Raw genomic sequence first — 24,894 nt, 5'->3', positions numbered from 1 at the left:
CAACAGGAGGATAGCAATCTAAAATAGTACTAAGAAATCCAATGGGGAATTCAGAAGAAACTCTTTGCTCAAACAGTGTTGAGAACATGGAAATCACGACCACAGGGAATGCTTGAAGTGAACAGTATAGATTCACTTAAGGGGAGGCTAGACAAGCAATATGAGTGAATGGGGAATAGAGGACAGGAAAATTAATTCTAAGTCCGGGCTTTTGGAAGAGGCGGAGGCTTCAAGTGAAACATTACCACATGTACTAAAAGGTACAGAGTTGGAATTAACCCACCCTGCCTTCCACTCCCTTTTCTAAACTGATATGGTGCATGAAGAGTGTTAACTTTTATGAATGCCATATCTCTGCCTCTGAGACCAATTTTAATCTATTGTGCTTTACAGGATTAAAGTGGTAGAGGTCTGAAGTGGGGTCAGCAGCATTGCTGTGCCTGTAAGATATGGTCATTTTGAATCATCCTACTGCTTAATGTCCAAATTGTCTGAATGTTTCAGGCGGTAGTTCCCTTTAAATACACAGCTCAGGAGTTATTAGTAAACCCAGTTGCTGCTTTTGAACTTTTTAAAAATTCACTCAGAGGATGTTCGCTGCACTGACTGCTCCAGCAACAATTGCTCGTTATTCAGGGGCCACCAGTTTCATTCCTTTCAAATTTTGATACAACAGAGTGGCTTGCTAGGACTTTTCAGAGAGCAGTTAAGAGTCAACCACATTGCTGTGGTCCTGGAGTCCAGACTAGGGAAGGATGGGAGATTTCCCTCCCTAAAGCAGGTTAGTAAACCAGATGGGACCATTGTTAAAATGTTATAACTGGACATTCTGAATTCAAATTCCACCATCTGCTGAGCCCCCAGAATATACCACAGGTTGCTGAATTATTAGTCCAGTGGCAATACTACAACACCAGTGCCTCCCCATTCACAGTTCCATGTAGCCTACAGGCCATGAAGGATGGGTGCTCCTGTGTACTTCACAAAGGTAACTTGGATCATCCCTGCTTCTACCCTTGCCCCCTCCCATCACTCACAACAGCATGAAAATATAACACTTTACAACATTCTGAACTTAATACTGAGTTCAAAGTCTTCAAATTGTGAACTCATTCCCATTCCTTGCCTTTGTTTCAGCTTTGCTTGTTACATTCTCTGTACCCTCTCTCCCCCTACCCCCACCCCAATGGGACTGTCTTCCTTTCCAGTCTGGCAGTTAGACTCACCATTGTCTGCCATTCTCAAATTCCAATCACTTAATCTGAACTATCAACATAATTTATTCTCCAGCACTCCACCACCATCTCCCCACCTCACCTCCACCATCCCTCCCCCCCACCAACAGCATAAATGCTGCCCCCTCCACACTTCATTTCAGCTCTGATGAAGAGTATTCTAGACTGGAAACGTTAGCTTGCTCTCTCTATGGATGCTGCGTGATCTGCTGTGATCTCCAGTATTCATTCCTTTCCGGTCTGGCAGTTAGACGCACCATTGTCTGCTATTTTCAAATTCCAATCACTGAATCTGGGTTCCTGCTATAATTTGGAGGTGCCGATGTTGGACTGGTGTGGACAAAATCAGAAATTACACGATACCAAGTTATAGTCCAACAGGTTTATTTGAAATCACAAGCTTTCGGAGCATAGCCCCTTCGTCAGGTGAAGTGAGAGGGGAAGAACACAGACACAGAATTAATGGGCACTTGATCTCTCTGCCCATTAACTCTGTGTTTGTGTTCTTCCCCTCTCACTACACCTGACAAAGGGGGCTATGCTCCGAAAGCTTGCGATTTCAAATAAACCTGTTAGACTATAACATGATATCATGTGATTTCTGACTTTGAGTTACTGCTAGATTGAGCTCACACTGAAGCACACCCCAAAATGAAAGCTTTTTAAATATAGATTCTGTTTTACTGGATCAGAAAATGCTAACATTTTTAATCAAGTCCAAAATTTTAACTGGCATGACTTTATTATTTACATAACCATGTGCAATCACCTCATAAAAGATCTTGTCCTCTTCTGTAAAATGATCTAATTTGGTTTCAAAATTAATCCCCAAAAAACCTTGGTTATTCTTTGTCTTTTAAGGAAGTTCTTCTTTAAAATTACTTCAGTCAACGTTTTTTATGATCAGTGTTGACGGACTTTATGGGCTGTGGTATTTGCAGCAGTCCACGAAATCATTGAAGTCTCATAAAGTTTATCAATGCAAAACACAATAAAATTCAACAGCCACTTTAAAATTGTGAACAGAAAATACAACCTATGAAAAATAAAAGTGTCTATCCAATATTTGTAAATATCCTTTATCCAATGATTTGTTATAATATTACAAAGAAAGATGCAAAGGCAAATCAGTTTTCATAGTGATTTTTAACTTTCATGTAGATTGAGCTCAGCAGATTTCCCTTGTCAGAAAGGTAATGAATTTCATGAGTGGGATCAGAATAATTTTTTACAAAGTATGTCCAAGAGCCATTAAGGAGGCATATCATATTAGATTTAGTAATGGATTATTAGACAGAACTAAAGGAAGAATGTTGTGAAACTTGAAAGGGTTCAAAAAACATTTACAAGGACATTACCAGAGTTTGAGTATTTGAGCTATAGGGAGGAGGTAAATAGGCTGGGGCTATTTTCCTGGAGTGTCGGAGGCTGAGGGGTGATGTTATAGAGGTTTATAAAATCATGAGGAGCATGGATAGGGTAAATAGACAAGGTCTTTTCCCTGGGGTGGGAGAATCCAAAACTAGAGGGCATAGGTTTAAGGTGAGAGAGGAAAGATAAAAGAGACCTAAGGGGTAACTTTTTCATGCAGAGGGTGGTACGTGTATGGAATGAGCTGCCAGAGGAAGTGGCGGAGGCTGGTACAATTACAACTTTTAAAAGGCATCTGGATGGGTATATGAATAGGAAGGGTTTAGAGGGATATGGGCCAAATGTTGGCAAATGGCACCAGATTTATTTGGGATATCTGGTCAGCATGGACAAGTTGGACCAAAGGGTCTGTTTCCGTGCTGGACATCTCTACGAGTCTATAACTTTACTTAGATAACAGTTCTGTAATAGAGATCATAATATGATAAAGTTCAATGTAATGTTTGTAAAGAGGAAATCTGATACAACTACTAAAATTCTAGATTTAAATGGGAATCAGTGGAAGATATTCAAAAACAGTTACTTTCCTAAATAGCTGTAGATGTCCAAGAGATAGAATGCAACTCAAATCTAAAAGAAAAAGCACATAAAAATGCAAAATAAAAAAGCATAGGTGAGAACAGTGTAGATGTCCTAATTATAATCTTGCAAAGTTATCTTCATTCAGGAACTGTTATTTTAGATTGAAAAATTAAACATGCCACTCGCTTTTTAATAATGGTTACTTTGGGCTACCAGGGAATTGCAGACAAGTTAGCCTAATATCTGCTGTCAAGAAAGCATTATACTCCAAATTAAGGATAAAGTGACTGTACACCTTAGGTTTTCAGCTAAGCAAAGGGACTTTTTAAATGGTGGGTCATGCCTGTTGAACATGGTGAAATGTTTTGAGGGGGAAACTTCAGCATTGGACAGAGGAATATTAACAGCAACTCTGGCTGAAAGTAAGAATAAATCTCCAAGATAAATGCATTGCAAAGATCAGTTGCAACTTACAAAGTATTCAACACCAGTGGAGATACATAACGACAAACAACACATGCAAAGTATTGTCAGGTTTGGTAGCGCACTTGGCAACTGATATTTTGCAATGGGGGTGAAGCAAGTTTAGCCTCATATTGTGCTCATTATGAAAAGTCTACAGGAACCTGATGAGGCTGTAAATTGAAAACTCTGGAACAGCATATTATTATGCAAAGCAGGACTGAGATTCTAATCTTCATACAAGGAAGTTTGCAGATTTGCCATTGGTAGCACTGGAACCTTTTATGTATCATACCTGTCAGGGTCATTAACTTATGCTTTCATCTCAAATTGCTGATCTAACTGCTGGACTTTTATGGCTCAGAGGATTGCCTCAAGAGAGGTGACAAATCTGTATGCTTCTCCTGGAGAAAGGTAGCTTGAATTTGCTACTACCTTCAGTGTTGTCTTTTACAAAACAGACGAAAACAATTTACCAATCCAAGCAATTCTTTCCTTTATTCTATCTGGTAATAAAACTTCAGTTTTAGGCATTATGATTTAGTGCTAAAATTAGATAGCAGGAAACATTATCTTTTGTGATAGTCAAATTGGTTCTAATTAACCGAATAAACTTAAATTACAACATAGTTCTGTGGTTTAAAAGGTCACTTTTATCTTTCTTTTCATGCACAGTGAAACTGAATGACCTGTGCCCTCTTCAATTACTAATTCAGATGACATGAATTTTGGCATTGAGATGTTAAAAAAGGAAAATTTACAATAATCTTGCCACACCACAGGGCTACTCTCTCATTTGAGAGAGACAACTGGCAGTGGTTTAACCTGAGCATCACTATGCCTGAAGGAAGGTAGGAGATACAGAAGGACAGTCCTTTGTGATAACCTCAACCAGTTCAGGAATTGAGCCCATATTGCATCACAAATCAACCGAATGAGCTAACCAATTTCCAATAGAGATGTTACAACTTTGCCTTAGAGTTGTTTGTCTTCTTGTTCACCTTCATGAAATGTTGAAGCTAACTAACTGAGGAAGAATCTTTAATGACCAAAATTATGCTTTCATTGGAAATAGCTTAGCCTCTTACCTACAGATTCTTCCTTCTAATCTAGCACTGAATTTGTCTGTTTCCCTTTGGGTGGTTTAAGTTGGAATAACTTAAATCATTGGCAACCCTCAAGTAAAGCTCAATTACCTGCTTCTCTAGGTTGGATTGTGTTCTGGTATCTCTGGTTTCATGTTCATGCAGCTAATTTATTCATTCCTCCACAATTTTAAAAACATGACAGAATTTGTGATGTTTGTCCCCCAACAGAGGTGAGAATTAAGGTGCGAGATGCTAAACTTATTTCTTTTTCTGCATTCCTGGCTCCTTATACTTCATCTGGCATTTCTGTGGATTGGGTAAAAACAATGACTGCTGATACTGGAAACCAGAGTCTAGATTAGGGTGGTGCTGTAAAAGCACAGCAGTTCAGGCAGCATCCGAGGAGCAGTAAAATCGATGTTTCGGGCAAAAGCCCTTCATCAGGAATACAGGGTGGATTTGGAAGGTGTCCAGGTCAAAATACATGCACACCTCTTCTGAGTTTGGTGACCCACTGTGAGGACCACAGCTTTTGTGTAAAATCGACAGTTTTGGAAACCCAAAAATTGCAAAGGTTTTGGAGCCTGAGTGGAAACTGGGAGTCCCATTGTGCACTCACAGGCCTGAAAGGTTCAGGACGTGGCCAACCGCTTAGGTTAAGGAAGTTCTAGAAAGATCTTCAAATTAGGCGATGTAGGTAGAAGAAAAACACAAAACAGGCAAACTTGTTGCTGAGTGTCATAGACATCACTCATTGGTTAGAGAGAGATAGAGGATCAAATATGTAATCAATTTCAGAAAAGTGTAAGAATAATAAGGTAGCAATAGTAGGGGATCTTAATTACGGAAATACAAGAGTATAAAATGCGGGACCAGAATAAGTCATTCCGCCCATCCAGTCCACTCTGCCATTCAATGAGATCATGACTGATCTGATAATCCTCAATTCCACATTCCTGTTTTTCCCACAATCTTACATTCCCTTTCTGATTAAGTATCTATCTATTTCAGCCTTGAATACAATTTAACGACCTGGTATCGACTGCCCTCTGAGAGATAAAAAGGTTCTCCTTATCTCTGGCTTAAACAGGTGATCCCTGATTCTGGGATTATGCCTTTGGTCCTAACCTCTTCCACAAGATGAAACAATCTCTGTGCATCTACCCTGTCAAGCCTCCTAAGAATCTCTTTTTTTTTACCAATATAGTCTCCTCTCATTCTTCTAAACTCCAAAGAGTATAAACCTAACCTACTCATCCTCTCCTGAATTGAAACCTGCAACTCATTCTAAGAAATTAAGACTTAACATCAATCTAGGTTTGTTCAATGCAGTACATTGCATCAGTTGTAGGACACTTTGATCTTTAACTATAAATTCTGTGTCCTATGTATTCTGCTCCACTAGTTACCTGATGAAAGAGCAGCGTTCCAAAAGCTGGTACTTCCAAATAAACCTGTTGGACTATAACTGGTGTTGTGTGATTTTTAACTTTTCCCACCCCAGTCCAACACCGGTACCTTCACATCAAGATAAGATACCATTTGGCCCAAATGAACTGGAAGCAGGTGTTCGCAAATAAAACTGTGTTGGAACAGTTGGCAACATTCAAGGAGGAAATGGTAAGAGTACACAGCAAATATGTTCCTGTGCAGACAACAGGTGAGACTAAGACCAGAGATCCCTGGGTGTCAAGGGGCAAAAAAGTTAGCACTAAGGAAAAAAAGAGAAACTAATGGCAGATAGTGAGAGCTCATTTAGGCAGAGTTTAGAGGAATATGAAAAGTGGTGATCTTACAAGAGGGAATTAGGAAAGTTCAGAAAGTGCATGATAAAGTGTTACAGTTGTCACACAGGGGTACCCAAAGGTTTTTTTTTGGATATATATACAGCAAGAAAATAACTAGAAAAAAGAGTAAGACCCATTAGGGACCATCAGGGTAATCTGTGTATGGAGCCAGAACATGTGGACACAGGTCTCTATGAATACTTTGAATTGGTTTTCACAATGGCAAAGAGAAGGACAGGAAGAGGCTTCTGGATGAAGGAATGTCAAAAAAAACCAGAAGAAATTAACATACAGAGAGAAAGAAGGAGAAAGACAGAGGAGGTACTATAGAATTTAACAGCCTTGAATGTAGATAGACCTGCAGATGCGAATGAGATGCATTCCTGGCTGTTGAGGGAGATAAGAGATAAGATATCTAGAATCCTGGCAGCAATTTTCAGATGTCCTCTGGCCATTGGTGAGGTGTCAAAGGACTGGAGGACTGTAAAAATTATCCCATTATTTAAAAAGGGAGATAGAGATAGAGCAGGAAGTTCCAAGGCAATCAGTCTTATCTCAGTGGCAATTAAGTTATGAGAAATAATTCAGAGGATAGACTATACCTGTACTTGGAGAGACATGGATTAGACAGGAGAGTCAGCATGCATTTTTTTTAGTAGAAAGTCAGGTTTGACAAAACTAATCAAGGTTTTTGATGAGGGGACCAATGTGTTGATGAAGCTAATGCATTTGATGTGGTCTACACAGACATTATTGATTTTTTTGATAAAGTCCCTCATGGCAGAAAATAAGAGCCCATGGGATCCAAGACAAAATAGCACATTGGACGCAAAATTGGCTGAAACAGAGGATGATGGATCAAGGAAGTCTGTTGCCAACCATAAATGTAGAAAATGCTACCAAGAAGTTCAAAGCAGACAAATTGACAAGATGGTAAATTAGTGAGGAGGTAAGCTAGGTCTGTTGGGCAGAGTAGTGGCAAATGGAATTCAACCCAGAAAAATGAGAGGTAATTTAGGGAGGAATTATAAAGGAAAGGATTACACTATGTGTGGTTGGAGCCAGGAAATTGCTGAAGATCAAAGGGATCTTGGTATACATATCTACAATCCTTGAAAATAGCAGGGAAGGTTGATAAGGTTATTATGAAAGTATATAGGATATTTGCACAATTGAAAATTGTGAGAGAGAAAATTTACCAGGATGCTGCCTGGGGTGCCGTGTTAGAGATATTTGAAGAGATTGGATAGGTTGTGGTTGTTTTCTCAGGGTTGAGAGGGAGCAGGATAGAGGTGTTTCAGATTATGAGGGACATAGACAGGGTGGGTAGGAAGACACTTTTTCCATTAGTATAAAGGTCGATAACCAAAGGGTACAGATTTAAGGTAAGACGTAGAATGCCAAAGCGTGAGTTGTGGATTAACTTATCATTTATAAGGCAATAGGCATCTGGGAATCACTCTCTGCAAGGTAGCTGAGTCAAAACTCTTGACAGTATTTAGATATTTATGTGCATTTTCACAGCATTCAGGGCTATGCTCCTAAAATAAGTAAAAGAGATTACCACAGTCTGATTTTTGTTGACTGTTGCAGACATGATGGGTCATTTGGCCTGCTTCTGTGTTGTGAATGTCTATGAGTCTGTGTTAGTGGGCATTTTGTAAGACATAAACCATGAGAAAATCAAGCCCATAATCTTTTTCCAAGACACATTGTTTGGTTACTCAACAAAGTCTGCACTTTGTATTTATGTATTTCTCATTTTTTGTCAATTTAAATTCCTTTTTCATAATGCAAATTACTCTTGATTGCTACTGGTTTGGATAAGTTACTGAGGCCAACATTAGAAGTTAGACTGTATTAGTCACAATATATCAATTTATCTAAGCAGCTTCAGAATCTGTATTAAGTCAGGCTCAATAATTCCTCTACATCGTGACATTCAATAGACCATCAACAGGAAGAAATATCAGGTTCGCAGTTTTATTTGAGAAGTTCTGAAACACAATGTTGTATTGCAGAAGACAGATCCTTTAATTGCCTCATCAGCCAATCTGGTCGGACAGATGCTCACAGAAGGGTCTGAATTTCTGCTACTTCTAATCTTGTTGGCTGTTTCACCCTTTTGAAACTGTATTATTTGATTAACAGAATATTTCAAATAAGCGAGAACTGAAGATGCACAAAAAAAACACAAAGAAAAACATTGAAAATGTTGATTGATTTCTGGAAATGTTTGCTGTTTGGTTATTTTTATCTCTTGATAATAATAGGCCTATAATAATTAGAAAAACATCTTCAAAACATCTCTTTGAACTCTTATTGTTAATAAGAATCTGTGTTTAGTCTGACATTTCATTTAACCAAAACAATTACCCTTTTAAGAAGTATGTTTTGTAACAAAATGTCAAAGACCAATTAGTATTTAGCAAATACTATATACAGTATCAGCATTGCTGAATGTTTCATTCATTTAACTGTGATACAAACCCAATGAATATGTATTATTAGTGTCAAAGTAATATTTTGCATATGATTTTCTTCACCAGTTTAATAATTACATCAAAAAAGATAGTGATTATAATATTTGGCATTTATATTAATGATGGAATTATATATTGATTGATTACATTTGTTACAAAAGAATTTTGTTTTGAATTGAGATAACTGAAAATCACATAGCATCTTTACAAAGTAAAACAGGACAGCCCCTTATAGTGCTGTACTTACAATGGTACAGGGGCTAAACTATATTTTAGAAGACAACCATTGAGAAATGGAGTGACTAGACTATGCATGTTAGTTTTTAGTGTTAAATTGTCAGAACAATGATTGCTTTTTGGCATCTTTCTGCATGATGATACTTAGAAATAATGTTAATCAACAAAACATTTATGATTGTGACCAAGCCTCTCATCACAGATTCTCACTTGTCATGTTGTGCCAGACCATAAAACACCACGCTTTCATCGCGAATTTCATATCAGGAACCATTTCTCTATTACTCATTTGATAATCTGGCATATGTTGTCCCTACCGCAAAATGTAATACTCTATCAACTGCAGTGTGTCCTTACTTATTGCTGTAGTGAAATATATTTGGTCTTACATGTCAGGGGAAAAGCGTATTGAAAAAGATGATTCCCAGATACTGAGAGTAATATTCACCTCGATATTCTAAATATTCTAACTTGATACCATAAGAAAATATTGTGTTCTTCTAAAATAACACTAATATGATTAGGCGATGTTCATAATAACCACACCAAACAAGAATCAACAAATTTTCACCATCCCATCTAGCTTTTAAATATAATAAAGTTGCCGTTGTATCATTAACCGCGGTAAGTTGCCTACCTTATCTCAACATAAACTTAAAATGAATGTTATTTCAATGAATTGCAAACTGCAATTAACTAATTAACTAAAATTAAAAACGCACCCCCCCCCCCCCCCCCATCTTTCCTGACTGGAAACAAAGCGAGCGGTTCTGCATGATTTATGAAAACAAATGCTGGGTTAACTCTTCTTACCTGGTCGCCTTCCGGACAAAGTATGAATGCGCGAAGTCGAAATGATCATCCAGCCAAGCCTCGGTGCGTTCATAGTCGCTGAGGCTGGAAATCGCCATAGTCCCGGCTCCCTGTGCCTTCGACCCCGCTGTCTCCACACTGCCACTCTCAGCACCAGCCCCGCCGGGCTCTCTCTCTCTCTCTCTGTGTCACACTCTCCAGATTCTCTTCCTGTCTCTGTTTCTCTTTCACTCTCTCTCCACCAGCTGCTGTCACTCTCTCGAGTGTCACCCTCTGTCTCCCTCCTGGGCTGCCACTCTCTCTCGGGCTCTCTCTTTTTCTTTCTTCAGCTACCACTTTCTCTTTCCCCGGCTGTCTCTCCCTCTCTATCCGGTCTGTCACTCTCTCAATCCCTAAGCCCCCCGGCGCCGCTAAGAATTGTTACTCTGTCTCCCCAGACTACACTCCCTCTCCCAACATCCCCCGCCCGGCCTGTTGCTGTCTCTCTCTGTGTCTCCCCAGAGTCTCTCCCCCGCACCCCACCTTCCCCAACCTGACTGTGTGTGTCTCTCTCTATCTCCCTCCCCTACCCCCGGACTGTCACACTCTCTCTCTTTCCCGAGACTGTCACTCCCTCTCTCTCTCTTCCTAGACTGTCACTTTCTCTCCCTTCCTAGATTGTCACTCTCTCTCTCTCTCCCTAGACTGTCACTCTCTCTCTCCCCCTCCCCCCCCCCCAGACTGTCTCTCTGTCTCCCTAGACTGTCACTCTCTCTCCTCCTAGACTGTGTGTCTCTCTCTCCCCCCCAGACTGTCTCTCTGTCTCCCTAGACTGTCACTCTCTCTCCTCCTAGACTGTGTGTGTCTCTCTCTCCCCAGACTGTCACTCTCTCTCTCTCCCTCGACTGTCACTCTCTCTCTCTCCCTAGACTGTCAAACTCCCCCTCTCTTCCTAGACTGTCACTCTCTCTCCCTCCCTAGACTGTCACTCTCTCTCTCCCTAGACTGTCTCTCTCTCTCTCCCTAGACTCACTCCCTCTCCCTCTCTAGACTGTCACTCTCTCTCCCCCCAGTCTGTCACTCTCCCCCCTCTTCCTAGACTGTCACTCTCTCTCTCCCTAGACTGTCACTCCGTCTCCCTTCCTAGACTGTCACTCTCTCTCTCCCTCTCCCTAGACTGTCACTCTCTCTCCCCCAGACTGTCTCTCCCTCTCCCTAGACTGTCACTCTCTCTCCTCCTAGACTGTGTGTCTCTCCCCAGACTGTCACTCTCTCTCTCTCCCTCGACTGTCGCTCTCTCTCTCTCTCCCTGGACTGTCACTCTCTCTCTCCCTAGACTGTCACTCTCTCTCCTCCTAGACTGTGTGTGTCTCTCTCTCCCCAGACTGTCACTCTCTCTCTCTCTCCCTCGACTGTCGCTCTCTCTCTCTCTCCCTGGACTGTCACTCTCTCTCTCCCTAGACTGTCACTCTCTCTCCCTCTCCCTAGACTGTCACTCTCTTTCTCTCTAGACTGTCACTCTCTCTCCCACTCCCTAGACTATCACTCTCTTTCTCTCTATACTGTCACTCCCTCTCTCTACCTAGACTGTCACTCCTTCTCCCTCCCTGGACTGTCACTCTCTCTCTCTCCCTCTTCCCAAACTGCCACTCACTCTCTCTCCCTAGACTGTCACTCTCCCTCTCTCACCCTAGACTGTCACGCTCCCCCTCTCTCCTTAGACTGTAACACTCCACCTCTCTTCCAAGACTCTCCACCTCTCTCTCCTCCTAGACTGTGTGTGTCTCTCTCTCCCCAGACTGTCACTCTCTCTCTCTCCCTCGACTGTCGCTCTCTCTCTCTCTCCCTGGACTGTCACTCTCTCTCTCCCTAGACTGTCACTCTCTCTCCTCCTAGACTGTGTGTGTCTCTCTCTCCCCAGACTGTCACTCTCTCTCTCTCTCCCTCGACTGTCGCTCTCTCTCTCTCTCCCTGGACTGTCACTCTCTCTCTCCCTAGACTGTCACTCTCTCTCCCTCTCCCTAGACTGTCACTCTCCCTCTCTCTCCCTAGACTATCACTCTCTCTCTCTCCCTAGACTTTCACTTTCTCTCTCTCCCCCAAGACTGTGTCTGTCTCTCTGTCTGCCTAACCTGTCACTCTCTCTCTCCCTAGACTGTCACACTCCCCCTCTCTCCTTAGACTGTAACACTCCCCCTCTCTTCCTAGACTGTCACTCTCTCTCTCTCTCCCCACACTCACACTCTCTGTCTCCCGAGACTGGCACTCTCTCTCTCCCCAGACTGTCACTCTCTCTCTCTCCCCAGACTGTCACTCTCTCTCTCCCCCCCCCCAGACTGTCACACACTCTCTCTCCCCAGACTGTCTCTCTCTCCCTAGACTGTCACTCTCCGCCTCTCTTCCTAGACTGTCACTCTCTCTGTCTCCCCCTAGACTGTCACTCTTGTCACCCTAGACTGTCATTCTCTCTCTCTCTCCCTAGACTGTCACTCTCTCTCTCTCTCCCTAGACTGTCACTCTTGTCACCCTAGACTGTCATTCTCTCTTTCTCTCTCCCTAGACTGTCACTCTCTCTCTCTCTCCCTAGACTGTCACTCTCGTCACCCTAGACTGTCACTCTCTCTCTCCACCTAGACTGTCACTCTTTTTCTCTCTCTCTCTCCCTAGAGTGTCACTCTCTCTCTCTCCCTAGACTGTCACTCTCTGTCTCTCTCCCTAGACTGTCACTCTCTCTCTCTCCCTAGACTGTCACTCTCTCTCTCCCTAGACTGTCTCTCTCCCCCCCAGACTCTCTCTCTCCCCCTCTCTCCAGACTGTCACTCTCTCTCTACCTAGACTGTCACTCTCTCTCTCTCCCATTAGACTGTCACTCTCTCTCCCTAGACTGTCACTCTCTCTCAATCTCTCCCTCGACTGTCACTCATTCTCTCTCTCCCTAGACTGTCACTCTCTCTCTCTCCCGTACTGTCACTCTCTCTCTCTCCCTAGACTATCACTCTCACTCAATCTCTCCCTCGACTGTCTCTCTCTCTCTCTCCCTAGACTGTCACTCTCTCTCTCTCCCGTACTGTCACTCTCTCTCTCTCCCTAGACTGTTACTCTCTCTCTCTCCCTAGACTGTCACTCTCTCTCTCTCCCTAGACTGTCTCTCTCCCTAGACTTTGACTTTCTCTCTCTCCCCCAAGACTGTCTCTGTCTATCTCTCTCTCTCCCTAGACTGTCACACTCCCCCTCTCTCCTTAGACTGTAACACTCCCCCTCTCTTCCTAGACTGTCACTCTCTCTCTCTCCCTCTCCCCACACTGACACTCTCTGTCTCCCGAGACTGGCACTCTCTCTCTCCCCAGACTGTCACTCTCTCTCTCTCCCCAGACTGTCACTCTCTCTCTCTCTCCCCCCAGACTGTCACACTCTTTCTCTCTCCAGACTGTCTCTCTCTCGTCCTCGACTGTCACTCTCCGCCTCTCTTCCTAGACTGTCACTCTCGCTCACCCTAGACTGTCATTCTCTCTCTCTCTCTCTCCCCCTAGACTGACACTCTCTCTCTATCCCTAGACTGTCATTCTCTCTCTCTCTCCCTAGACTGTCACTCTCTCTCTCTCTCTTTCCCTAGACTGTCACTCTCTCTCTCCCTAGACTGTCACACTCCCCCTCTCTCCTTAGACTGTAACACTCCCCCTCTCTTCCTACACTGTCACTCTCTCCCTCTCCCTCTCCCCACACTGACACTCTCTGTCTCCCAAGAATGGCACTCTTTCTCTCTCCCGAGACTGGCACTCTTTCTCTCTCCCTAGACTGTCACTCTCCGCCTCTCTTCCTAGACTGTCACTCTGTCTCCCCTTTGACTGTCTCTCTCTCCCCCCAGATTCTTTCTCTCCCCCTCTCCCTAGATTGTCACTCTCTCTCTCTCTCCCTAGACTGTCACTCTCTCTCTCTCTCCCTAGACTGTCACTCTCTCTCTCTCTCCCTCGACTGTCACTCTCTCTCCCTAGACTGTCACTCTCTCTCTCTCTCTATCCCCCTAGACTGTCACTCTCTCTCTCCCTACACTGTCACACTCTCTCTCTCGCTCCCTAGACTGTCACTCTCTCTCGCTCCCTAGACTGTCACTCTCTCTCTCTCACTCCCTCGACTGTCACTCTCTCTCTCTCGCTCCCTCGACTGTCACTCTCTCTCTCTCTCTCCCTCGACTGTCATTCTCTCTCTCTCTCTCTCCCTAGTTTGTCTCTCTCTCTCCCTAGACTGACACTCCCCCTCTCTTCCTAAACTGTCACTCTCTCTCTCCCCCTTGACTGTCTCTCTCTCTCTCTCCCCCCTAGACTGTCTCTCTCTCTCTCTACCCTCAGACTATCTCTCTCTCTCTCCCTCCCTCCAGACTGTCTCTCTCTCTCCCCTCTCCCTAGACTGCCACTCTCTCTCTCTCTCCCTCCCAAGACTGTCACTCTCTCTCTCTCTCTCTCTCCACCTAGACTGTCACTCTTTTTCTCTCTCTTTCTCTCTCTCTCCCCAGAGTGTCACTCTCTCTCCCTAGACTGCCACTCTCTGTGTCTCTCCCTAGACTGTCACTCTCTCTCTCTCCCTAGACTGTCACTCTCTGTGTCTCTCCCTAGACTGTCACTCTCTCTCTCTCCCCCCAGACTCTCTCTCTCCCCGTCTCCCTAGACTGTCACTCTTGCTCTCCCTAGACTGTCACTCTCTCTCTCTCTCTCTCTCTCCTAGACTGTCACTCTCTCTCAATCTCTCCCTCGACTCTCACTCTCTCTCTCTCCCTGGACTGTCACTCTCTCTCTCTCCCTAGACTGTCACTCTCTCTCTCCCTAGATTGTCAGTCCCTCTCTCTTCAGACTGTCTCTCTCTCTCTCTCTCCCTAGACTGTCACTCTCTCTCAATCTCTCCCTCGACTCTCACTCTCTCTCTCTCTCCCTACACTGTCACTCTCTCTCTCTCTCCCTAGACTGTCTCTCTCTCTCTCTCTCTCTCTCCCTAGACTGTCACTCTCTCGCTCCCTAGACCGTCACTCTACCCCTCTCCCTAGACTGTCACTCCCTCTCTCTCCCCAGATTGTCACTCCCTCTCTCTCCAGACTGTCTCTCTCTCCCTCTCCCTAGACTGTCAATCTCTCTCTCTCCCTAGACTGTCACTCTCTCTCTCTCCCTCTCCCTAGACTGTCACTCTCTCTGTCTCCCTAGACTTTCACTTTCTCTCTCTCCCAAGTCTGTCTGTCTGCCTCTCTCTCTCCCTAGACTGTCACTTTCTCTCTCTCCCTAGACTGTCACACTCCCCCTCTCTCCTTAGACTGTAACACTCCTCCTCTATTCCTAGACTGTCACTCTCTCTCTCTCCCTCTCCCCACACTGACACTCTCTGTTTCCCGAGACTGGCACTCTTTCTCTCTCCCCAGACTGTCACTCTCTCATTCTCCCCAGACTGTCACTCTCTCTCTCTCTCTCTCCCCCCAGACTGTCACACTCTCTCTCTCCTCAGACTGTCTCTCTCTCTCTCCCTAGACTGTCACTCTCCGCCTCTCTTCCTAGACTGTCACTCTCTCTGTCTCCCCCTAGACTGTCACTCTCGCTCACCCTAGACTGTCATTCTCTCTCTCTCTCTCTCCCCCTAGACGGTCACTCTCTCTCTCTCTCCCTACACTGTCACTCTCTCTCTCCCTAGACTGTCTCTCTCTCTCCCTAGACTCACTCACTCTCTCCCTAGACTGTCACTCTCTCTCTCTAGACTGACACTCTCTCTCTCTCCCTAGACTGACATTCTCTCTCTCTCTCTCCCTAGATTGTCACACTCCCCCTTTCTCCTTAGACTGTAACTCTCCCCCTCTCTTCCTACACTGTCACTCTCTGTCTCTCCCTCTCCCCACACTGACACTCTCTGTTTCCCGAGACTGGCACTCTTTCTCTCTCCCCAGACTGTCACTCTCTCTCTCTCTCCCCAGACTGTCTCTCTCTCCCTAGACTGTCACTCTCCGCCTCTCTTCCTAGACTGTCACTCTCTCTCTCCCTAGACTGTCTCTCTCTCTCTCCCTCCCTCCAGACTTTCTCTCTCTCCCCCCCTCTCCCTAGACTGCCTCTCTCTCTCTCTCCACCTAGACTGTCACTCTTTCTCTCTCTCTCTCTCTCCCTAGACTGTCACTCTCTCTGTCTCTTCTTAGACTGTCACTCTCTCTGTCTCCCTAGACTGTCTCTCTCTCTCCCCCCAGACTCTCTCTCTCCCCCTCTCCCTAGACTGTCACTCTCTCTCCCTAGACTGTCACTCTCTCTCTCTCCCTACACTGTCACTCTCTCTCTCTCCCTAGACTGTCACTCTCTCTCTCCCTCTCTCTCCTTCGACTGTCTCTCTCTCTCTCCCCCTAGACTGTCTCTCTCTCTCCCTAGTCTGTCACTCTCTCTCTCTCTCCCTAGACTGTCACTCTCTCTCTCCCTACACTGTTACTCTCTCTCTCTCCCTAGACTGTCACTCTCTCTCTCCCCTAGACTGTCACTCTCTCTCTCCCCAGATTGTCACTCCCTCTCTCTCCAGACTGTCTCTCTCTCTTCCTAGACTTTCACTTTCTCTCTCTCCCCCAAGACTGTCTCTGTCTATCTCTCTCTCTCCCTAGACTGTCACACTCCCCCTCTCTCCTTAGACTGTAACACTCCCCCTCTCTTCCTAGACTGTCACTCTCTCTCTCTCCCTCTCCCCACACTGACACTCTCTGTCTCCCGAGACTGGCACTCTCTCTCTCCCCAGACTGTCACTCTCTCTCTCTCCCCAGACTGTCACTCTCTCTCTCTCTCCCCCCAGACTGTCACACTCTCTCTCTCTCCAGACTGTCTCTCTCTCGTCCTCGACTGTCACTCTCCGCCTCTCTTCCTAGACTGTCACTCTCGCTCACCCTAGACTGTCATTCTCTCTCTCTCTCTCCCCCTAGACTGACACTCTCTCTCTATCCCTAGACTGTCATTCTCTCTCTCTCTCCCTAGACTGTCACTCTCTCTCTCTCTCTTTCCCTAGACTGTCACTCTCTCTCTCCCTAGACTGTCACTCTCTCTCTCTCCCTAGACTGTCACACTCCCCCTCTCTCCTTAGACTGTAACACTCCCCCTCTCTTCCTACACTGTCACTCTCTCCCTCTCCCTCTCCCCACACTGACACTCTCTGTCTCCCAAGAATGGCACTCTTTCTCTCTCCCGAGACTGGCACTCTTTCTCTCTCCCTAGACTGTCACTCTCCGCCTCTCTTCCTAGTCTGTCACTCTGTCTCCCCTTTGACTGTCTCTCTCTCCCCCCAGATTCTTTCTCTCCCCCTCTCCCTAGATTGTCACTCTCTCTCTCTCTCCCTACACTGTCACTCTCTCTCTCTCTCCCTAGACTGTCACTCTCTCTCTCTCTCCCTCGACTGTCACTCTCTCTCCCTAGACTGTCACTCTCTCTCTCTCTCTATCCCCCTAGACTGTCACTCTCTCTCTCCCTACACTGTCACACTCTCTCTCTCGCTCCCTAGACTGTCACTCTCTCTCGCTCCCTAGACTGTCACTCTCTCTCTCTCACTCCCTCGACTGTCACTCTCTCTCTCTCGCTCCCTCGACTGTCACTCTCTCTCTCTCTCTCCCTCGACTGTCATTCTCTCTCTCTCTCTCTCTCCCTAGTTTGTCTCTCTCTCTCCCTAGACTGACACTCCCCCTCTCTTCCTAAACTGTCACTCTCTCTCTCCCCCTTGACTGTCTCTCTCTCTCTCCCCCCCCTAGACTGTCTCTCTCTCTCTCTACCCTCAGACTATCTCTCTCTCTCTCCCTCCCTCCAGACTGTCTCTCTCTCTCCCCTCTCCCTAGACTGCCACTCTCTCTCTCTCTCCCTCCCAAGACTGTCACTCTCTCTCTCTCTCTCTCCACCTAGACTGTCACTCTTTTTCTCTCTCTCTCTCTCTCTCTCCCCAGAGTGTCACTCTCTCTCCCTAGACTGCCACTCTCTGTGTCTCTCCCTAGACTGTCACTCTCTCTCTCTCCCTAGACTGTCACTCTCTGTGTCTCTCCCTAGACTGTCACTCTCTCTCTCTCCCCCCAGACTCTCTCTCTCCCCGTCTCCCTAGACTGTCACTCTTGCTCTCCCTAGACTGTCACTCTCTCTCTCTCTCTCTCTCTCTCTCTCCTAGACTGTCACTCTCTCTCAATCTCTCCCTCGACTCTCACTCTCTCTCTCTCCCTGGACTGTCACTCTCTCTCTCTCCCTAGACTGTCACTCTCTCTCTCTCCCTAGACTGTCACTCTCTCTCTCCCTAGATTGTCAGTCCCTCTCTCTTCAGACTGTCTCTCTCTCTCTCTCTCCCTAGACTGTCACTCTCTCTCAATCTCTCCCTCGACTCTCACTCTCTCTCTCTCTCCCTACACTGTCACTCTCTCTCTCTCTCCCTAGACTGTCTCTCTCTCTCTCTCTCTCTCTCCCTAGACTGTCACTCTCTCGCTCCCTAGACCGTCACTCTACCCCTCTCCCTAGACTGTCACTCCCTCTCTCTCCCCAGATTGTCACTCCCTCTCTCTCCAGACTGTCTCTCTCTCCCTCTCCCTAGACTGTCAATCTCTCTCTCTCCCTAGACTGTCACTCTCTCTCTCTCCCTCTCCCTAGACTGTCACTCTCTCTGTCTCCCTAGACTTTCACTTTCTCTCTCTCCCAAGTCTGTCTGTCTGCCTCTCTCTCTCCCTAGACTGTCACTTTCTCTCTCTCCCTAGACTGTCACACTCCCCCTCTCTCCTTAGACTGTAACACTCCTCCTCTCTTCCTAGACTGTCACTCTCTCTCTCTCCCTCTCCCCACACTGACACTCTCTGTTTCCCGAGACTGGCACTCTTTCTCTCTCCCCAGACTGTCACTCTCTCATTCTCCCCAGACTGTCACTCTCTCTCTCTCTCTCTCCCCCCAGACTGTCACACTCTCTCTCTCCTCAGACTGTCTCTCTCTCTCTCCCTAGACTGTCACTCTCCGCCTCTCTTCCTAGACTGTCACTCTCTCTGTCTCCCCCTAGACTGTCACTCTCGCTCACCCTAGACTGTCATTCTCTCTCTCTCTCTCTCCCCCTAGACGGTCACTCTCTCTCTCTCTCCCTACACTGTCACTCTCTCTCTCCCTAGACTGTCTCTCTCTCTCCCTAGACTCACTCACTCTCTCCCTAGACTGTCACTCTCTCTCTCTAGACTGACACTCTCTCTCTCTCCCTAGACTGACATTCTCTCTCTCTCTCTCCCTAGATTGTCACACTCCCCCTTTCTCCTTAGACTGTAACTCTCCCCCTCTCTTCCTACACTGTCACTCTCTGTCTCTCCCTCTCCCCACACTGACACTCTCTGTTTCCCGAGACTGGCACTCTTTCTCTCTCCCCAGACTGTCACTCTCTCTCTCTCTCCCCAGACTGTCTCTCTCTCTCTCCCTAGACTGTCACTCTCCGCCTCTCTTCCTAGACTGTCACTCTCTCTCTCCCTAGACTGTCTCTCTCTCTCTCCCTCCCTCCAGACTTTCTCTCTCTCCCCCCCTCTCCCTAGACTGCCTCTCTCTCTCTCTCCACCTAGACTGTCACTCTTTCTCTCTCTCTCTCTCTCTCCCTAGACTGTCACTCTCTCTGTCTCTTCTTAGACTGTCACTCTCTCTGTCTCCCTAGACTGTCTCTCTCTCTCCCCCCAGACTCTCTCTCTCCCCCTCTCCCTAGACTGTCACTCTCTCTCCCTAGACTGTCACTCTCTCTCTCTCCCTACACTGTCACTCTCTCTCTCTCCCTAGACTGTCACTCTCTCTCTCCCTCTCTCTCCTTCGACTGTCTCTCTCTCTCTCCCCCTAGACTGTCTCTCTCTCTCCCTAGTCTGTCACTCTCTCTCTCTCTCCCTAGACTGTCACTCTCTCTCTCCCTACACTGTTACTCTCTCTCTCTCCCTAGACTGTCACTCTCTCTCTCCCCCTAGACTGTCACTCTCTCTCTCTCCAGATTGTCACTCCCTCTCTCTCCAGACTGTCTCTCTCTCTTCCTAGACTTTCACTTTCTCTCTCTCCCCCAAGACTGTCACTCTCTCTCTCCCCCAAGACTGTCACTCTCTCTCCCCCTAGACTGTCATCTCTCTCACTCTAGACTGTCATTCTCTCTCTCTCCCACCCTAGACTGTCACTCTCTCTCTCTCTCCCTAGACTGTCACACTCCCCCTCTCTCCTTCGACTGTAACACTCCCCCTCTCTTCCTAGACTGTCACTCTCTCTCTCTCCCTCTCCCCACACTGACACTCTCTGTCTCCCGAGACTGGCACTCTCTCTCTCCCCAGGCTGTCACTCTCTCTCTCTCCCCAGAATGTCACTCTCTCTCTCTCTCCCCAGACTGTCTCTCTCTCTCCCCAGACTGTCTCTCTCTCCCTAGACTGTCACTCTCCGCCTCTCTTCCTAGACTGTCACTCTCTCTCTCTCCCTAGACTGTCCCGCTCTCTCCCTGGACTGTCACTCTCTCCCTCCCTCTCCCTAGACTGTCACTCTCTCTCTCTCTCTAGACTGACACTCTCCCTCTCTCCCTAGACTGACACACTCTCTCTCTCCCTAGACTGTCACTCTCTCTTTCTCCCTAGACCGTCACACTCCCCCTCTCTCCTTCGACTGTAACACACCCCCTCTCTTCCTACACTGTCACTCTCTTTCTCTCCCTCTCCACACACTGACACTCTCTGTCTCCCGAGACTGGCACTCTTTCTCTCTCCCCTGACTTTCACTCTTTCTCTCTCCCCAGACTGTCACGCTCTCTCTCTCTCCCCAGACTGTCACTCTCTCTCTCTCTCCCCAGACTGTCTCTCTCTCTCCCTAGACTGTCACTCTCCGCCTCCCTTCCTAGACTGTCACTCTCTCTCTCTCTCCCTCGACTGTCACTCTCTCCCTAGACTGACACTCTCTCTCTCCCTAGACTGACACTATCTCTCTCTCTCCCTAGACTGACACTCTCTTTCTCTCTCTCCCTAGACTGACACTCTCTTTCTCTCTCTCCCTAGACTGACACTCTCTCTCTCCCTAGACTGACACTCTCTCTCTCCCTAGACTGACACTCTCTCTCTCTCTCCCTAGACTGACACTCACTCTCTCTCTCCCTAGACTGTCACTTCTCTCTCTCCCCCTAGACTGACACTCTCTCTCTCTCCCTAGACTGTCACTCTCCACCTCTCTTCCTAGACTGTCACTCTCTCTCTCCCTCTCCCCAGACTGTCACTCTCTCTCTCCCCCTTTCCCCAGTCCGTCACTCTCTCTCTCCCCCCAGTCTGTCACTCTCTCTCTTTCTCCCTAGACTGTCACTCTCCCACTCTCCCTAGACTGTCACTCTCTCTAGAATGTCGCTCTCTCTCTCTCTCCCTAGACTGTCACACTCTCTCTCTAGACTGTCACACACACTCTCCCACTCTCTAGACAGTCACACTCTCTCTCTCTCTAGACTGTCACACTCTCTATCTCTCTAGACTGTCACACACTCTCTCTCTCCCTAGACTGTCACACTCCCCCTCTCTCCTCTGACTGTAACACTCCCCCTCTCTTCCTAGACTGTTACTCTCTCTCTCTCTCCCTAGACTGACACTCTCTCTCCCTAGACTGTCACTCTCTCTCCCTAGACTGACACTCTCTCTCTCTAGACTGTCACTCTCTCTCTCCCTAGACTGTCACTCTCTCTCTCCCTAGACTGTCACACTTCCCCTCTCTCCTTAGACTGTAATACTCCCCCTCTCTTCCTAAACTGTCACTCTCTCTCTCTCTCCCTCCCTCTCCCCACACTGACACTCTCTGTCCCCCGAGACTGTCACTCTCTCTTTCTCCCTAGACTGTCACTCTCTCTCTCTCCCTAGACTGTGACTATCTCTCTCTCTCTCCCTAGACTGTCACACACTCTCTCTCTCTCTCTCACTTTGCCTAGACTATCACACTCTCCCCACCGCCCCCTACTCCCCCTCCCCCCGGCTGATACTCTCTCTAGGCTGTCACACTCTCGCTCTCACTCACTCTCACTCTCCCCGGGACTGTCATTCTCTCTACCCCAGGGCTGTCACACTCTTTCTCTCCCCCCCCCCCCCCCCCAGCAATATCACTCTCTTCCCGGGCTGCCCCTCTCCTCACGCCTCGCTGCTCCTGGTTACATTGTTGCCCGTGTAGCTCGGGAGAGTACAGCCGGAGACAGAGAACCTAAGCTCCCATGGCAGGGGCAGAAGCCAGGTTTAAGGTTCCAAGCACAGGACCACAAAACCGCCTTCACGCCGTCCTTTCGGAAAGCTGCAGCCAGCAGCAGCCTCCTGTACCTGCTGAGGGCTCCCGGATAGACCCCGGCAGCAAACGCAGCACCGAGCACCCTCAAAACACGGAGCAGGGATTTCCCAACACTACACATAACAAACCACTTCAGTGTGTTTGACCTCTCTGTCAGCATCACTTATCACAGACAACTCATGGCTCAGAGGTACAAGTCCAGTTCGTCTGCTATTAGACCCTATTCTTGTTCAGACATCACATTATTTCATTGCATTTTTGTTTGATCATATCAATCACAATGCAGTGACCGTTTTAAACACATAATAGACATCAGCAACTATCAGTATTTATCATTAGGGAAAAATGCTTTTGCTCCAATAATATTCACTTTGGAATTTTTTTCAGTGTTTTTGACAGGACTCAAAATATGCTAGTTTTAAAAGACGTTAACCAAAGTACTTGTATTAATCTATGTTATGTACAAACTTACCAAACCTTGGAAATCTTCAAAGACCTTCTCCCTGAAATGTCTTTCCCTGCATTGTTCAATGGTACAGGGCTCAGAGCTGTAAAATAAACCCTCTACTAATACGGGGGCATGATCTTTAACTCTAAGGGAACTCTTTACGGATTCATGTCCCTGGCACAGATTTTCTCACACCAGGAATGCATATTGGAAATCGGAGTTCCGTTATCAGCAGCCTGCGTAGGATTCTATATCACAAACACTGCAGCTTTAGCTATGAGCATGACCGTTCCAAAACTTGGTTTTCTGCATCTGGATTGTATTTTCTGATTCCTTCCCTGTCTCAGTGTCCAGTCCCCGACCTTCGCTTCCTCTTTCCTGACTCTTTCGCACGCTCTCGTCTGTCTTTCTCTCCATCTCACACAAACACAAGCCCAGTGCTTCTCAACCTCTCTGATTCCCCTCTGTCAGTGCAAATCTTTTTTCTTACTCTTTTCAAATATGCTACTACCTCTCATTCACTTTTATCCTTCCTTACTCATGTGGAGAAACTAGAAGAACACAGTTTAAAGTCCCATTTAAAACAGAGATAAAGATTTCTTTATCTCTCTGAGGATCATATGTCTGTGGCATTTTATTCCCTAGAGCACAGTGGAGGTAGGATCACTGCATATTTTTAAGGCTGTTATTTCGATCCTTGATTGACAAAGGAGTCAAACTGGACGGTTGAAAGGAGAATAAGGGTTACAGGTAGATCTGCCAAAATTGTATTGAATTGCTGAGTGTCTTGAGAGACTGAATGGTCTGCCAGCACTCTTAATTCAAATGTTTATATGTCTGTATGTTCCCTCAGTCCTTTGTTCACTTTCATTCCCTCTTGACACAATATCTATCTCAAAGTGCTCACCTTTCTGTCCTTGCCTTTGCCATTCTCTCAGTCTCTGTCGTTGTTGTATTACCTATGTTCTTTGATTTCTCATCTCGCCTCGAAAGTTCATTCCTTTTCTCTCGTTTTCCGACTCAATTTTGCTCACCCTCTCTTTCACAGCATTTTTGCTTCATTCTTCCCAATAGCTCTCATTTTGTGACTATTTTCCTTTCATCATCCTTTTCGCGATACAGTAATTGCTTGCTTACTTATGGACACATAGAGATGTACAGCACGGAAACAGACCCTTCACTCCAACCCGTCCATGCCGACCAGATATCCCAACCCAATCTAGTCCCATTTGCCAGCGTTTTGTCCATATCCCTCCAAACCCTTCCTATTCATATACCCATCCAAATGCCTTTTAAACGTTGCAATTATACCAGCCTCCACCACTTCCTCTGGCAGCTCATTACATACACGTACCACCCTCTGCATGAAAACATTGCCCCTTAGGTCTCTTTTATATCTTTCCCCTTTCACCCAAAACCCATGCCCTCTAATTTTGGACTCCTCCACCCCAGGGAAAAGACTTTGTCTCTTTATCCTATCCATGCCCCTCATGATTTCATAAACCTCTATAAGGTCACCCCTCAACCTCCGACGGTCCAGGGAAAACATTCCTGAAGAAGGGCTAATGCCCGAAACGTCGATTCTCCTGTTCCCTAGATGCTGCCTGACCTGCTGCGCTTTTCCAGCAACACATTTCCATCTCTGATCTCCAGCATCTGCAGACCTCACTTTCTCCCCAGGGAAAACAGCCCCAGCCTATTCAGCCTCTCCCTATAGCTCAAATCCTCCAACCCTAGCAACATCCTTGTAAATCTTTTCTGAACCCTTTCAAGTTTTACATCATTTTTCCGATAAGAAGGAGACCAGAATTGCACGCAATATTCCAACAGTGGTCTAATCAATGTCCTGTACAGCCGCAACATGACCTCCCAACTCCTGTACTCAATACTCTGACCAATAAAGGAAAGCATACCAAATGCCTTCTTCACTATCCTATCTACCTGCGACTCCACTTTCAAGGAGCTATGAACCTGCATTCCAAGGACTCTGTTCAGCAACACTCCCTAGGACCTTACCATTAAGTGTATAAGTCCTACTTGGATTTGCTTTCCCAAAATGCAGCACCTCACATTTATCTAAATTAACTCCATCTGCCACTTCTCAGCTCATTGGCCCATCTGGTCAATATCCTGTTGTAATCTGAGGTAACCTCCTTCGCTG

At 46.3% G+C, this 24,894-nt stretch overlaps 1 protein-coding gene across 5 annotated transcripts in view; it reads right to left on the bottom strand.

Moving 5' to 3' along the window:
* The window catches only part of pde5ab (phosphodiesterase 5A, cGMP-specific, b), a 302,084-nt gene that overhangs the window by 106,403 nt on the left and 170,787 nt on the right, over nucleotides 1–24,894 (bottom strand). For 3 of the 5 annotated variants that reach the window (XM_087985783.1, XM_087985779.1, XM_087985780.1), the window contains exon 1: nucleotides 10,059–10,483. The exons of 1 other annotated variant lie outside the window; for it this stretch is intronic. Coding sequence is in view for 2 of the 4 variants with exons in the window: in XM_087985779.1 (XP_087841905.1) it covers nucleotides 10,059–10,156 (98 nt within the window). In the remaining 2 variants the exon portion in view is untranslated. Of the gene's footprint in view, nucleotides 1–10,058; nucleotides 10,484–22,757; nucleotides 23,038–24,894 lie in introns of those variants that run through there. One more of the 5 variants, XM_087985782.1, reaches the window with a different exon arrangement.

The sequence above is a fragment of the Chiloscyllium plagiosum genome, unplaced genomic scaffold (assembly GCF_037043375.1).
Source record: "Chiloscyllium plagiosum isolate Xiang-an unplaced genomic scaffold, Cpla_swu_hap1 HiC_scaffold_1, whole genome shotgun sequence".
NCBI lineage: Eukaryota > Metazoa > Chordata > Chondrichthyes > Orectolobiformes > Hemiscylliidae > Chiloscyllium > Chiloscyllium plagiosum.
Note: the sequence above shows the minus strand (reverse complement) of the source record. Positions and strands in the feature narration are given on the sequence as shown.